Genomic DNA, 16,825 nt, shown 5'->3' with positions numbered 1-16,825 from the left:
GTTACATAGCACATGTGATTTTGATACAAGGTCATATTTTGCATCTTATATTGAGTGCAGTCAGCTTTGGTGTTAGAGATCAAACATGCTGGGCAACAGAATTCAGCTTGCAGGCAGCCATGGTAAGACATAGTCTTTCAGCTTCATAACAGCAGCGCCCTCCTTTCCCATACCAAGCAAAGCCCACTGAGTTGTCCATTTAGGGCTGTGGTTTTTGTGTTAACGTGCAGCAGCAGAAACCAAATTACCCCTTCCCCCCATCCTTTTCACTGGGATGACTGCTTTAACCCTCCCTTCACCGCACGGCATGGCTGGTATCAGGGAAGATCCCTGCTAGCCAAACACGAACAGCTCAGCGCCAGTGGCTCCCCCTAGCGCATGGCAAACTGCGGGGGGGATTTCTTTTCAGCCACAGGCAAACAGCCCAGTAGGAACGGCCACCTATGAATGTCCCTTAATTAAATTCTCGTATTTCAACTAGGTTACCAAGAACGATATCACTCTCCTGAGGATAACACAGAGAGATAAAGAACAGATGTTGCTTGAATGCCAGCAAACACCAGGACCATACGCTGCCAGGTTTTGTCATGCAATGATACAAGATTACTTGCTACTAGCATGGCATGGTAAAGTGTCCTACCATGGAGGATGGAATAAGGCTGCTCTCTCCAGAAACCTTCTGCACAGGCTTTTAGAGTACCTCAAGGAGAGCTTCATGGAAATGTCCCTGGAGGATTTCCACTCCATCCCCAGACACGTTAACAGATTTTTCCAGTAGCTGTACTGGCCATGAATGCATCCCAAGTCCTCAGGGCAAATTAATCATTAAAAAACGCTTGCTTTTAAAGCATGTTTTATATTTACAAAGGTACACTTACCAGAGGTCCCTTCTACGACTTCATGGTCCGGGATACTGCCTTGGGAGGGCTGGGAGGGTATTTCAGTCAGGGTGAGAAAAAGATCCTGGCTGTCGGGGAGAACGGTGTGCTGTGCGCTCCTCAACCACCACCACCTGCTCCTCATCTTCCCCATCCGCAAAATCCTCAAGCATGGTGACTGAGAATACCCCATCATCGCAGTCCACAGACAGGGGTGGAGTAGTGGGGCCCCCGCTAGAATTACCTGCAGCTCAATGTAGAAGCGGCATGTCTGTGGCTCTGTCCTGGAGCATCTGTTTGATTCTTTGGTTTTCTGGTACATTTGTTTCAGCTCCTTAAGTTTCACGTGGCACTGTGAGTCCCTGTTCTGGCCTCTGTCCACCATGGCCTTGGAGATTTTTTCAAATGTTTGGGCATTCCGTCTTTTGGAACTGAGTTCTGATAGCACAGATTCATCTCCCCATACAGCGATCGGATCCAGTTCCTCCCATAGGCTCCATGCTGGAGCTCTTTTTCGATTCTGGGACTGCATGTGCTGATGAGCTCTCCACACTGGGCAAACAGAAAATGAAATTCAAAAGTTCCCAGAACTTTTCCTGTCTATCTGGCCAGTGCATCTGAGTTCAGATTGTTGTCCAGAGCGGTCACAATGGTCCACTGTGGGATAGCTCCCGGAGGCCAATATCATCGAATTGCATCCACACTAACCCTAATTCAAACCGACAATGTCGATTTGAGCGCTATTCTCATCGGGGAGGAGTACAGAAATCGATTTTAAGAGCCCTTTATGTCAATAAAAATGGTTTTGTTGTGTGAACAGGTGCAAGGTTAATTCAATTTAATGCTGCTAAATTCGACCTAAACTCATAGTGTAGACCAGGCCTTAGTCCTGCCTTGAGTGCAGGGGTCTGGACTAGATGACCTCTCGAGGTCCTTTCCAGTTCTATGATTCTATGATAAAGTGTTTCTTTCCTGGGCCTCAATCTGATGCCGTAAAGACAAGAGTCCATTCTCTTATTGCAACCTTCCATTCAGTGCACAGAATGAGGCCGGGGGTCTTGAAATGCAGTTATATGCAATCAGGTAATCTTCTTCTTAGTGTATGTACAATGTGCCTCAAGTGACATGTGACCAGGATTAATCGCCAAATTTGGTTTGCTAGTTGAATGATTAGTTTCCCCAGTCTGTGCTGGGTACTGATGGAGAGTGCGATGCAAATGCTGATCCATGCCCCCCAATCATATAAGAAGACTGTCATAATGTATATGCACAAGGGTGGAATGTTAATACTGGTATTTCCTAAATTTTGAGTACTTGAGGATTTTGCAAATATAACATTCTTTTAATGTGTTGTGTGTGTGTATATGCATAAAAAAAGCAAGCTGATAGACCAAATTTTGTCTGGTGGAATTTCCACTCCTTCCCCACCTTGGGTCATACCAGCAAGGTTGAAACCAAGGACCTTTAGATCTGCAACACTAACCTTTAGCTAATGTAGGTGTTAGCTTTTGTATGCTTCACGTGGAGTAGCTGTTAAATGAGTATGCAGCACATTTTATACAGCTTCTTATTGGATAGCAGAGGATATTAGGAACCAGGAATATTGGTTTCTCTTCCTGGAGTGGCAGGTGTGGTGTCTAGTGGTTAGAAAGCATAGCTGAATGCATAGATTTGGCATGTTTATTCTGAAAGGGAGTATGGCTAAACGGATGAAATTTGGGTCTGTCATATTAGAAACCTGTGGTCGCTTTCTAATCCCTACTGAAACCTCTTCATGCAACTTGTGGTATACAGGAACAGTAAAATGAACAGAACTGCCCCCAGGAGAATTCCCACAGTTCAATGGCATTATAGGACTGGTGTACATATATCCCTTCTCTGCTACCCCTTGCAGTTCCTGATATTGGGGTGTGTCAGTGGTAGAAGAGACTTGTGAGGGACGGGAGGAGGACTGCCCATAACATACAGTGCTCTGGAAATTCTGGGCTGAGAAGAAGCCTGTTAGCAGTCATAAAAGGTTCCCTAAATTAGAGCAGATGATGGGTTTTGGATGTTTTTCTAAAAGATATGCTCTAGGAATTATTTTGGGACAATTCTATGGAGAATTATACAGGAGATTAGACTAGATAATTACTATGATCCCTTCTGGCCTTGGAATCTATGAAAGTTCAATAACTCAGACATAGGTTAGGGGTTTGTTACAGGAGTAGGGTGTGTGTGAGATTCTATGGCCTGTGTTGTGCAGGAGGTCAGACTAGATGATCATAATGGTCCCTTCTGACCTTAAAGTCTATGAGTCTAATCTAATTTAGACTGGGAGCCATGCCAGTCACTGGAGTAGCCCAGATTTTAAGACAGACAAACATGGCTTAAAGCTGCCTTTTCTTCTCCCCTACTACACCAGTCTTCTGAGAGACGCTGCATAGACTTTGGTCCCTGGGTTCTATTCTCAGCATTTCATAAGTGACTGTGCAACCTCTTAGGTATCACATCTATAAAATGGGAGGAATTATATTTGCCATCCTTCAAAGATAGAGGGTGTGGTACCTTGCTCAGCAACGAGAGCTATGAAGTGCACAGAAATATTACCAGACGGTAGAAGAGAGAAGGGTCTTTCCTGGTGCTCTGATGTTGTGTTCTTATTTTACTGACTGTCACAGTTCATGGAAACTGCACCTATATTTCCCCTCTATGGTTCAATGAGGGCACCCACTTTCAGACTTCTGACTCCCCAGCCATCACCTTTCGTGGGTGGAGACATGTTCCTTCCTGACCAGGGTATTCCCAGGCTGCGCAGTTCTTTGTTATCTACGCTGTTATGCCTAGCAAAGTCAAATTGCCTAAACAGGCCTCCTCTGCTTTTCTCCTAAGCTATAAACAGTGTAACTGCCACAGCTATTAAGTTATCACAGAGCTCTTTCTAAGCAAGCACATTTATTCTTAAAGTAAAGGCATTACGGAGAAAACATTAAAAACAATAAGAGAACCTGCCTACATTCTAATATTACTAGAGGTCACCCCCCAACTTCAGAAAGAGTTCTGACCAGTTAAGCAACCTTCATACTCCACTGAGGGGGTTTTTAGCGTTTACAAGTTGTAACTGCTTTGGCTCGGAACAAGAATACCCATGAAGCCATGAGTCACTTTCATCTAGTTTGGGTGTTTTTGATCTGTCTTCATGTAATCAGCAAACAAAGTGTCCCCTCCTCCTTGTAAAGTTTCGAAACTGAGTTCTTGCATACCTGGAGGAGCTGATATTTACATTCATGTCTCCCTAGAGACTTCCTGGGAAACCCACTTAACTTTAAAAACCTTACATTGTTTCAAAAAATCCTTTGAAGCTCATGACATTTCTCAGGGTTTTACATTAGTCAGGTCTCCTCCCAGATGTTACCGTTCCACAATAATACAAATCATTAGCATTTGTTAATACAATAAACTCCTAAAATACATAAAATTCAGTAAGGCTTAACTTATTTCAATAGGGTTTGTCCAGAATATTGCAGGAAATTACCATATCTGTCACACTGGCAATGTTCACCTGAGCAGTTAAATTCTTCAGTCTTTAGTTGCTAAAAAGCTTTTCAGTTTTTTGGTTTGTAGTTGAAAACAGACGTTTCCTGTGGAAATTCCTATTTTGACTGGCTCTAATAAAAACTTGTAAAAAATGATACAATCACTTTTTCTGTATATAATGTCATGCCAGCTTTTATGGTGTATTATTTCAGGCCTCACAGTGGGAGGAAGAGATAAAAAAGCATGTATCTTGTGCTTTGAGCCTGTAGGTAACAAGAGATTTTAGAGGCAGTGTGTGCATCTACGAGAGGGATTGATGCATGATCCGCATCCATTTCTTCTATCCTTGCCCATTTCCCCCATAAATACAGTATTAATGTGCTGCAAAGGAATCCTGTCCATTTCACTGCAGCCAACATGTTAGTGCAGTGTAAGGAAGGGGATGTAAAAAAATAGGGCATATGGGGAAGATTTCAGGCCTCTTAGAGATTCAGCAGATGCTCTGAAATAGGTTATAAGTATCTTATCTATTTTCTCAGGTTGTTTCTTTTAAAGAAAAATCTTTATCATGGTACAACTTGATATGTCAATAAATATCTTCAGAGATGGGAAAATGAGTTGTACATATGTAGGTGTGGTAGTAGATGAACTGTAGTTTCTGTTTTTAACACATTTTCGACATGGTAATGCAAACTGATTACTCATGACATAAAACAAAACCAAAGCCCCTAACAATATATGGTTTTGCTAAGCACACAGTTGGTTCTTTAACTGCATATCCTCAGAGAAATGCTTCTCATCTCTTCCTCTCCATGAAATATGGCTAATTAAAGTGGATTTTGGCATGTGCAGTATGGTCATTGGACTTTGGATTTAAGGAAATTTACTCTGTAAACTTATCAGGGGAGCTGGACTGACTGTCTTTTACTATACATTTGTAAAGTGCCCAACAGAATGCTCCTGTACTACTTGTGGCTTCTATGCGCTTCCATAATATGAATGATAAGGGAGTGATGTTGAGGGATGTGCTAAACCACTCCTCCTCTGCGTTTTTTGTTTTTTGGCCTTTTTCTTCTTACAAGTTGAGTTTGATGCTGTCCATGAACGAACTATGCAGCTGTGATTGTCCCAAGAAAGCTGTGACTCTCTTCCTTGGATTAGGACCCATAGCAATATTGGGAAACGGGTGGAATTTACCAAAGGGATGTATGGCCTATTTCCTCCCTGTTTATATTGAACTACATTTTGCTGAATATACTTTTTTATTTCACGATTGATTCAAAGAAAGGACTGTGGATTTTTGTTATGTAGATATGATTTCAATAGTAGATGTAATATGCAATTGAAACCTAATGTGCTCACTGAAAGCAATAATTTGCTAAAAAAAAATAGTATGAGCATCAAAGTTGGAAGGATATATAGATATAGGCAATGCAGAGAAACAGGTGTAATTTTCATACTAGATGTTTATATTAAAAGTTAATTTAAAAGTATTTATTATACTATTTCCTTTCACTTAAATCTATTTTAGTGATACTCCTTACAGTAATAAGGTTTTGTTGATAATTGTTTAATATTAATGTTCTTTTTTCCTTTGGAAGCCATATTTTTGTCAAAATACTTTTCTATATCTGGTTTAGTAGCATCTGTACTGTGAATTTTAATGTCTTACATTCTGGCTTCTTTGTTCATGGTGCTTTCAGTTCTTCCCTATTTTAATAAAAGTTTCTAGGATTATACTTGATTGGTTTGTCACTCAAGGAGAATCAGAGCTTCAGGCAATTAAGTGTGCAAGAAACTAGGTAACAAAGAAATAGAGATTTTTGTCCTTATGTTGGCTATGAAAAATCCATTATTCATCATCTTATTGTTTTTAAATGCTGAAGTAAAATTTTCCAGCACAATAAGAAAATTGCTTTTGAAATGGAATAAATTGCTTGCCAGTTCAAAGGGTGAATTTTGAAATCAAAGTTACTAAACATGATGCTTATACTCATTATCTTCACTATGCAATGAAGCTGAATATTTAAAAGTGCAAAGCTAGATGGAAACTGATTTTTTTAAAGAAAATATTTACTTGCAATATGATGGTATAATACTTCTTAATAAAAAAATAAGTATGATTAAGCCATCAGTTTTTTCTGTAAATATTACCACATTCACAAGAGCAGCTTTGATTTCTAGCTGTGCATATACATGTATTTCTTATTCTGCCACGATTGGGCTCTCACTCATAATTCTTTTTGGTTAATTCTTTACTGTGAGATTTTCTCACAGCGAAGGAAAAATTAAAGAAGAAAATATTCAACACAATGTGGTCAGATAAACATGTAGAGGTTGGAAAAATAATATAGAAATCTTTTAAAATTATCATATGCAGGCTATTTAAGGATGTATCCTGACTGAGATTAACCTTTATACTTCATTTCATATATGAGCTGATCCTGTTTGAAAATGGCTGCCTGCCTAACAGGTTATTTATAATGTTGTATGTAATGTTGTTGTAGCCTTTCCAATCCCAGCATATTAGAGAGACAAGTTGAGTGAAGTAATATTTTTTTATTGGACCAACTTCTGCTGGTGAGAGAGAGAAGCTTTCAAGCTTAGGCTGTGTCTACACTATGCACCTTTTAGCGACACAGCTGTGCCGCTAAGAAGCGCACAGTGTAGCCCCTGTTTATCAGCAGGAGAGAGCTCTCCTAACAACAAAAAACTTCCACCCTCAATGAGCGTCGGTAGCTTTGTCGGCAGGAGAGCTCTCCTGATGGCAAAGCGCTGTTCACACCAGTGTTTTTTGTCTGCAAAACTTTTGTCGTTTGGGATGCATGTTTTTTTCACATCTCTGAATAACATAAGTTTTGTCATTCACGTTCCCGTGTAGACAAAGTATAGCTCAGAGTTCTTCAGGTGTGGAAAAGGTATTCCAAGGGTCACAGCTAAATACGGGGTGAAACAGATTGTTTAGCAAAAGCAGTTAACACACATTTCAAGGGACCATTCGAGGTGAAGTGGCCTGTTAAGACCTCTCCAGGGAAAGGCAGCTGGAGGGGTTGCTGAGGGGTCATTGTTGTATAAGGCTTAAATCCAGTGTCTGTTCATTTTGTGATCTTTTGTGTCTAGCAAAGTTATGAATTTAAGCTCCCGGGCTTGTCTTTTGAAAGTTGTGAAGGTTTCCTTTAAAAATGAGGACTGACAGGTCAGATATGCAGTGATTATGTTGTGTTTTTGTCCCTAGGTGACTTGCTTCCACATTTCAGATCTGTCTTTTGCTGCTTCTCATGTCATTTGACCTGCCAGTCATAACTTCATCTTTGAACTGCTGTACTATATTTGTAAATTCATGAATACATAATCTGGAGCAATTACCCAGTTCACTTCCGTAGTCACTCTTTTGATCCGAACAACGTAAGAATGGGAATGCTGGGTCAGACCAGTGGTCCATCTAATCCAGTATCCTATCATCTGACAGTGCCGACCTTCCCAACATCCCCTGGCAACACGATCTGCAGGTTTACTGTGCATTGTATGAAGACGTAATTACTTTTTAAATTTTAAACTGTCTGCATATTAATTGTATCGGGGACCCTTCATTCTTATGTTATGTGAAGAGGTAAATAACGCTTCCATACTCACCTCCATACCATTCATGATTTTATAGACCTCTGTCATATCCTACCCACCAGTTTCTTTTCTAAACTGAACAATGTGAGTCTTTGTAATCTCTCTTCATATAGAAACTGTTCCATACTCCCAATCATTTTTGTTGCTTTTCTCTCTACTTTTATATATATATTTTTTGAGATGTGGCGACCAGAACTGCATGCAGTATTCAAGGAGTGGCATCATGAGATTATCTGCTTATCTCTTTTCTAATGGTTCCGAACATTCTTTTAGCTTTTTTGACTGCTGCTGCACATTGAGCAGATGTTTTCAGAGAACTGTCAACGATGACGCCAAGATCCCTTTTTTGAGTAGTAATAGCTAATTTTGACCCCATTGTTTTGTGTGTATAGTTGGGATTATGTTTTCAAATGTGCATTACTTTGCATTTATTAACATTGAATTTCATTTGCCATTTTGTTGGCCAGTCACTTAACTGTGGGATCTTTGTAACTCTTCACAGTCAGCTTTGGTCTTAACTATTTTGAGTAATGTAGTATCATCTGCAAACTTTACCTCCTCATTGTTTTATGCCTTTTCCGGATCATTTATGAATATGTTGAACAGCACAGATCCCAGTACAGGTCCTTTGGAGACATTGTGATATACCACTTTCCATTGTGAAAACTAATCATTTATTTCTACCCTTTGTTTCCTATCTTTTAACTGATTATCGACCCACAAGAAGGGGTCCTTTTATCTCTGCTTACTTTGCTTAAGAGCCTTTAGTGGACCTTGTTAAAGTCTTTCTGTAAGTCTAAGTGCACTGTATTAACTGGATCACTCTTGTTCACATGCTTGTTGATGCTCTCAAAGAATTCTAATAGATTTATGAGGCATGATTTCCCTTTACAAAAGCCATGTTGTCTCTTCCCCAACATATTGTTTTAATCTGTTTATGATAATTCTGTTCTTTCCTATAGTTTCAATCAGTTTACCTAGTAATGAAGTTAGGATTATCAGCCTGTAGTTCTCAGATTCACTTCTGCAGCCTTTTCTTAAAAATTGGCTTTACATTAACTATCTTCCAGGCATTTGGTACAGAGATTGATTTAAGTGATGGATTACATAGCACAGTTATTTGTTCTGCAATTTCATATTTGAGTACCTTCAGAACTCTTGGGTGAATACCAGCTGGTCCTGGAGACTTTACTGTTTAATATTCAAATTTGTTCCAAAACCGTCTCTACTGACATCTCAGTCTGGAACAGTTCCTCAGTTTATCTTGTTAGATTATTTACCTGCATTGCACATCTGTCTTAGTATGGCCCACTACCCTTGCTCCATTTTGCATTCTTTCTTAGATCTCCAATCCTGCATTGTATCCAACTTCTTAGACGATACTTCACCACCTCCCGCTCCTTGGGTTGATTCTATGGTCTCTTTTATAACTCTGCTCTCGATGCCTTCACTGTCCTCTTTAAATGATGCATTTGTCCTAACACATCCTAGTTTTTGTTTACACTTTGTTTACTTACTTCCTCTACTCTTGTCCCAGGGCCGACAAATGCCTCGGAAAACAATACGGGGATCCCCATCAGGTTATCTTCATTATACAGATTTGTTCTTTCCCTTTAACATCTTTCTTCTTTGCCAGACAACTCTATTTCCCCTATTTCCTTGCTCTGCTAACTTCATGTTGCTTCTCTGGTCCTTCAGTTGTTGGTTTTTCCTACTACTCTGGTTTGACTCAGGTCTTTATCCTTGGATATTTCTGCTTTACAGTCCATTCCTGGGCAATCTCATTGTTTCTGTGGCTGCTATTTCTCCTGATGACTTGTAGATCTCCAGGCTTGACATCTCTTCTATCTGTTGAATCTCATCTTCATTTGCTCCTACAATATCTTGTTGCAAACTCAGCACAAAAATTAAACCCTTTTCCAACTCATCCCATTCCAGTAACTGAATGGGGAAGTTTTTTACAACTTTTCTTTCATGCCATGCTCTTCCTCTCAACAGAGGTTCTCAAACTTTGTAACAGTCATCTTAACTCATCTTGTGAACAACTTCCCTACAGTTTTTAATTGTGTAGACCACTTCATTTCCCATTGATGATCAAAAAAAAATCTGTCCTCTATAGCAATTTCTTATATGGTAAACTATTACATCTTTAGCTGATTTCAAATTAAACTATTCAGCTGGAAACAGAAGATAATGGTACTGTGTGCCTAGTTAGTATTTCATGGAATGCCTACCATCAAATATTTCATTCACCACTACGGATTCCCAGACCGTAGTTTCTCACCTTTCTTCCTTCTTAAAGTATACTCAAAGCTTACTGTTCTCTTTTAATTGTTTCCCCCCAATATTAACCCCAATAATTACCCAGAAAACTGTGAGGTTATATTTAGCAACTGATTTTTTCACTCAGTTTTTCATTTTCAAAATAATAAATACATTCCTGGGAAATTTCAAACAAAATAAAAACCTAAAACAAAGGGCCTATATATCTATTGTAGCAAGGTTCTTCAGTAGCTTCTCTTTACTGTAGCTTGAGTAAGGTTTGTATTGTGGTTTAGAAGCCTTGGTTTGTATATTGCTTAGTATCGGACTATTAAATCGTAATCTAAATCTTAAAAGTAACATGCATGGGAAAGTTGGGCTTGTGCTAACAAAGGATTTAAGTTTGTGTGTTGTGTTGCTTTCTTTCTTCTCCATTAGAATTTCAGGTCCTCTCTGAGCTGTCTGAAAAACTAGTGAAATGGGAACATAAAAACAGCAAAGGAGGTTGAGCAAACTAGTAGAAGGGACTTTCCGTCAGACTGAGGCTTTGTCTACACTGCCAACTGAATGACAAAGCTTTTGTTGTTCACAGGTGCTTAAAAAAGCCCACCCCCCCCCCTTCCCCAAAAGACAAAAGTTTTGCCGTGGAAAGTGGCAGTGGTTCGTTGTCAGCAGGAGCACACTCCTGTTGACAGTGCGAACCCCGCTCTTAGGGTGCAAGTAGTTTGTTGGCAAAAGTGCCGACAAACTGCGTTTACACTGCCTGACTTTTAGCGACATGGCTGTGTCGACATGGCCATGTCGCTAAAAGCTGTGTAGTGTAGACAAATCCTCAGTGTTGACATCTTTAAGCCAGAATCTGTAGTGTTATAGCCCCTTTCCAAAGCTTTGACAGCACAAAAGAATTGAAAAGCAGTTGGGTTTGGGCTAAGAGTTCCCCCTTTGTGGGTTAGCTCTCAGCTTGTTACTCCGCTTGGTCCTAATGGTAAAGAGCAGGGAGGTGCTCAGGCACATCAAGGCATGACTGTAGCGCTATGCTTGGCTATTCTCAGCTGGTATATGATCCCTTGGGACTCATTGCAAGCTAATGAGTGCTAGAGCAAGTCCTCAGAGCAAGATCCACCTTAAAAATGTCAGCTATAATAGGCTTCCTCATATCTTTTCTGAGCATAGTGGATACTCAGCATTCCAGAGAATCTGGATGTTATTTAACACCTTTTATATTCAGTGACCTCACATTTTGGATAAAGAGAACTTTTGTTAAAGATTTAATATATGGCTTGTATTAAGGTGTTAAAGCTCAAAAGAAAATCCTGAGACAGCATAATGCGTGCGCGTGTGTGTGTAAAAAAGCAAAAAGGCCCAAGTTAATTGAAAATAACATAAAAAAGTCCTTTAGAGATCATCTTTTAAAAACATGACAGAGTGAACTGAACTATATAATGGCTGTATACTCTACTATGTGCTATATAAGAAAAAGGAAATGAGAGGGGAAAGTAGTATGTCTGTATATTTCAATTAGAATGTTGCTGGAGCATATTTTAGGCATTCTCCTTTCTAGCATACCTTAAATGAATATGAAATGCTGTGATTGTGTGCTTGATTGCTTCTTTTTACTGCATATTGGGCTTAAATTTTCTGTTCTTTCTCTCTCTCTCAAGTTCATTTATTTGCAAGGGGGGAAAACAACAACCCAAAGACAAAAAAGTACCATGCTAAGAGTACAGAGATACTGTTTTTTGTTTCCCTGTCTCCATTTTAATCTCAGTTCTCTATTCCCCTCACACTAGAAATATTCATTGATAGGAATAGGATGAAGATAGCTGACAATAAACTGGTTTAAAGTTCTTGTAGAAATCATGTTGGAGTGCATATTTGTGTCTGCTTAATCTTAATTTTATTAGAACAACATGCAGATATTTGAACACTAAGTAACTCAGTTAAGCAGAAACTACTGTTAGGTAATTTTGAGCCTCCAGACTCAGTACTTAATTACAATGATGAATAGTTATTCGTGTTTCCTGTATGATTAGAATTATTTTTAACTCCCAAGTGCAGTAGCTCAGGGCTACTCAATACTACAAATTAACTTTTTTTCAGTGAAATCAGCGTACCATGCCAAGTAGTATCGTTTACAAATGTAGTTGTTTGACTTCTACTTAAGATGCTAAAGCAGTTGACAGTAATTTGCCATATATACCTCTACCCTGATATAACATGACCCGATATAACACGAATTCTGTTATAACATGGTAAAGCAGTGCTCCTAGGGGGCGGGGCTGTGCACTCCAGCGGATCAAAGCAAGTTCGATATAACGTGGTTTCACCTGTAATGCGGTAAGATTTTTTGGCTCCCAAGGACAGCGTTATATCAAGGTAGAGCTGTAGTTTGTAAGCATTCCTTCATCCAATCTCTGTTGGCATTTAAATCCATGGAACCTGTTAGTTTGAAATTAAAATATCTTTTGATTTTATACTGTGTGTACTCCTGCCATACATGTTGAAGGCTGACATTAATGTTGGTTAGAATTACTAGTGTCTGTGTATTTAAGAAGATTATCTAGTTATTTGATTACTGTAATTTATAAAGGCAACTTCGTAAAACAAGGGATTAGATTAATCAAAAAAAGATTGAGTTATAATTTGGGATTTGTCACACTATTTTTCTTCATATTTTCACACCAATGAAAAGGTAATGAAGGTGGAGCAAAGTCTTTCAAAGTACAAAACCTCTTTAATATCTGGGTACAAGAGTCAGTGTTCTGCCTTAGTATAACTTTTTTGTGTCATTCAATGCCTGTTAAAGAAAGGACCATAATCTGCCAAGTGTACTTTTGTGATAGATGGCATAATGGTGTCTATTGTTATTCACTGGCTATTGCAAAACGACTTTATTTTTCTTTGCAATCTTTCAAGACTTAAAATAAGATACGTGTATTTACTACAAGCAATGATACTGAATTGATATGGTATATAGAAATTGTGGGCCAGAGACAAAGGTACCAATGGAAGTATAAGTTGCATGCTAATGAAGTGCTTCTAACTTACACCCCTTTCTGCTCTTTCAAGTGCATCAGGAAAGCAGCTAATGAGGTTATAAGGAAGTTATAAGGTTATAAGGAAGTGAAATGAGGTTATAAAGCAGCTAATGAGGTTATAAGGAAGTGAACTGAGAAGGGAGGAAGATACCTTTTCTGACACTGTAGTCGACACTGACACATAACTGAATGCCACTATTTGCATTTCCTCTGAATTTTTACCTACCAAATTGATGCTGTTGACAGGATTGTCGAACATAAAAAAATATATAATATAACACATTTTTAAATTGGCCTTTGAAAGTATGAAGTTGGATGTCTGAAGTATTAAACATTTTTATTTATGCAACTCTGCATATTTATACAGTGTTTAGTGAACTCTGGATAAGACATTCTGCCTGCAACAGTTTATAAAACCAAGATGATTACTGACCATTGTTAGATGTTCCTTACAAGACAGATAGTGTAACTCAAACCAAAATAGGGCAAACGTTTGATTTGTGTGAGTGTGTTGAACACACATGCGTCGTATGCTAAGATTGAAATTACTTTTTATTATAGAACTCTTATATAGTGAAATCTGAAACATTTCCCTTGGATTTAAGACCAATCTTCAGAATGTCATGGACAGTCAATATGCCACTATTATACAATCTACCTTTCTTTAGTAGATGCTCTTATCTGTTTAACTTCAGCAGGTACCAAGTGGAAGATGAATCCTCCTATTTGGATGAAATGCCACTAATGATGTCGGAAGAAGGCTTTGAAAATGATGAAAGTGATTACCATACTTTACCAAGAGCCAGAGTTTCTCACAGAAAGAGAGGCCTAGAATGGTTTATCTGTGGTGGATGGAAATTCCTTTGTGCCAGGTTTGTTGCATGCTGCTGTTTGTTATGTCATGGAATAAATTAAATGTTTTTAGTTTTATATGAATGTCCGTGTGTGTGTGTGTGTGTGTGCGTGGGTATATATGTGTATGTATATATGATATTATGTGTGCGTATGTATGTTTATAAAATTGATGGGGTGGTGATATTCATGTGAAAAATTCTATTTATTATACACATTTTTGATCACCTCATCTGTTTTCTGTCAATCGGTTACAGCTACCCTGGAACTTAATATAACATTTCAAACAGCTGCTGCTGCGTACCTTCCTTTTTTCTTAAATCAGCCTGCCGGAAAAAAATGTAGTGCTTTCCCCTATAGATTAACCCATGCTTACAGCTGTCAAGGGGCCCAGAATGGGCAGTATTCAGTGCTGGTCCTCACTTCCAGTTAAAACTCTACCTGGAGAGAAGATATGTTCATTGATGTCTCTGACAGTTTTAATACTAATTTACTAGATTTGACTGATGTTGGTGAAAAGGAATAGTAAATTCATGAATTATAAGTTAACATTTCAAATAAAAGGTACAGTAACTCACTTAATGTTGTAGTTACGTTCCTGAAAAATGCAATTTTAAGTGAAACAATGTTAAACTAATCCAATTGTCCCATAAGATTTAATGTAAATGCAGGGGGTTTGGTTCCAAGGAAATTTTTTGGGGGCAGATAAAAGGCATTGTACTGTGGTTAGGAAGTGCCCCTGGCTTATCCCACACAGGCACAGCCTGCTGCAGGCAAGGATGCTAGGAAGCATCTTTGCAGCAGAGGCAGCAGCTTCCCCGGAGAACAGGCTCGAATTTTGCCGGGAGTGCTTGAGGCCCGCCTCTTCCTTTCCCTGCTCTACTCCAGGCCAACCTCTTCCCACCCCTACTCCACATCCCTCCCCCCCAAAGTTCTAAGCGCCGCTAAGCAGCTGTTTGGTGGTGCTTAGGACTTTCTGGGAGAGAAGGGGAGGAGTGGAGACATGACGCTTCTCTGCTCCTGCCCCTCCCAATTTTTAATGGCACGCTGGGGCCTGCCGGGACCCCAGTGTGCCATTAAAAATCCTGCCAACACAGCAAGCTGCAGAGTTTGCACTCCCGGGCTGGAGCGCCGGGCGAAGTGCAGCAAGCCGCCGGTCTCTTCCTCGCCTTCCCCATGAGCCATGCAGCCACGCACAGTGCTCTGGGGGCTGTGGCTGTGCCCTCCCGCGGGGCAGCGTTTGGCTCCATGGGGAGAGAAAGACGCTTCCTGCTCATCTGGAGCCCCGCCGCCACGCGCAGCCCTGCCCTGCCCTGCCCCTCAGAGCACTGCGCGCGCTGCAGCGGAGCTCCAGATCATTGGGGAGCCTCATGGTAAGGGGTCCGGGTCTGGCGGGGGGGTTGGATAAGGGGTGGGTGCAGTTGGGGATAGGGAGCCAGGTGGGTTGGATGGGGGAATGGGATCCCGGGGGGATGAATAGGGGCAGGGATCTCTGGAGGGAGCAGTCAGGGAGCAGGGGGTGTTGGATGGGGCATGGGAGTCCTGGGGTCTGTCGGGGGTGGGTGGTGGATAGGAGTCAGGGGACAGGGAGGAAGGAGGGTCCTAGGGAAGCAGTTAGGGTGGGGGGTCTCTGGAGGGGATGGTCAGGGGACAAGGAGCTGGGGGGGTTGGGAGTTCAGGGGGGCTGTCAGGAGGTAGAGGTATGGAGAGGGGTTGGGCAAGCAGGGAGCAGGTGGGCGTTGTATGGGTCCAGAGTTCTGGGGGTCCTGTCAGGGGGCGGGGAGCGGTTAGATAGGCATGGGAGTCCGGGGGGTTCTATCTGGGTGTGGGGGTGTGAATAAGGGTTGGGGCAGTTAGGGGACGGGTAGGGGGTAGGGTTCTAAGGGGGCAGTCAGAGGACAAGGGACAGGGAGGCTTAGATAGGGGGTAGGGTCCCAGGAGGGGGTAGTCGGGACCAGGAGCAGGGGAGGTTGGGAGTTCGGGGGCGGCAGTCACCCAGCCCTCTGCCCTGAGCCCTGCCCCTCCCCACCAGGCCTCTGCCCTGAGCCCTGTACCACCCAGCCCTCTGACTCCTTCACTCCCTCGCATGACCCCAGCCCTGACTCTGGCACCCCCACACATACCCAGCCCCCTACCCTGACACCTGCACCCCCCTTACATGTGCCTAGCCCTCTGCCCTAACTCTTGCCCCCCACATCCCCAGCCCCCCCCACATCCCATGCACCCCGCACGTCCCCATCCCCACCCTGAACACCAAATGAGAGCTTCTGCACCCCCACTCACAATCCCACCTGCACCCCTCACACCAAATGGGAGCTGCCCAGGTAAGTGACTCCACACCCAAACCTTCTGCCCCAACCCTGAGTCCTCTCCCTCATTCTAGCTCCTGACCAGGCCCTTCACCCCCAGCCCTGTGCTCAGTCCACTCCCACCCTCAACTCAGCGCAGAGAGAGGAAGAAAATGGGCCAGAACCAGGGAGAAGGTAGGTACCCACTGTATTGTGGGCAGAGCTGGGACCCCAGACCGGCAGTGGGCTGAGCAGATCCGGCAGCTGGGATCCTGGCTGGCAGGAGCCGGCGGATGGAACCCCTGAGCGGTAGCGGGCTGAGCCGCTCAGCCCACTGCTGGTCTGGGATTCCAGCCGCCGGCCTCACACA

At 41.6% G+C, this 16,825-nt stretch overlaps 1 protein-coding gene across 3 annotated transcripts in view; it reads left to right on the top strand.

Moving 5' to 3' along the window:
- ATP9B (ATPase phospholipid transporting 9B (putative)) overlaps positions 1–16,825 on the top strand; it is a 322,516-nt gene that overhangs the window by 17,028 nt on the left and 288,663 nt on the right. For 2 of the 3 annotated variants that reach the window (XM_030552603.1, XM_030552601.1), the window contains exon 2: positions 14,011–14,187. In XM_030552603.1, the coding sequence (XP_030408463.1) occupies positions 14,011–14,187 (177 nt within the window). The remainder of the gene's footprint in view (positions 1–14,010; positions 14,188–16,825) is intronic. The other variant, XM_030552602.1, reaches the window with a different exon arrangement.

The sequence above is a fragment of the Gopherus evgoodei genome, chromosome 2 (assembly GCF_007399415.2).
Source record: "Gopherus evgoodei ecotype Sinaloan lineage chromosome 2, rGopEvg1_v1.p, whole genome shotgun sequence".
Lineage (NCBI taxonomy): Eukaryota > Metazoa > Chordata > Testudines > Testudinidae > Gopherus > Gopherus evgoodei.
This window is presented reverse-complemented; position numbering and strand designations above follow the sequence as displayed.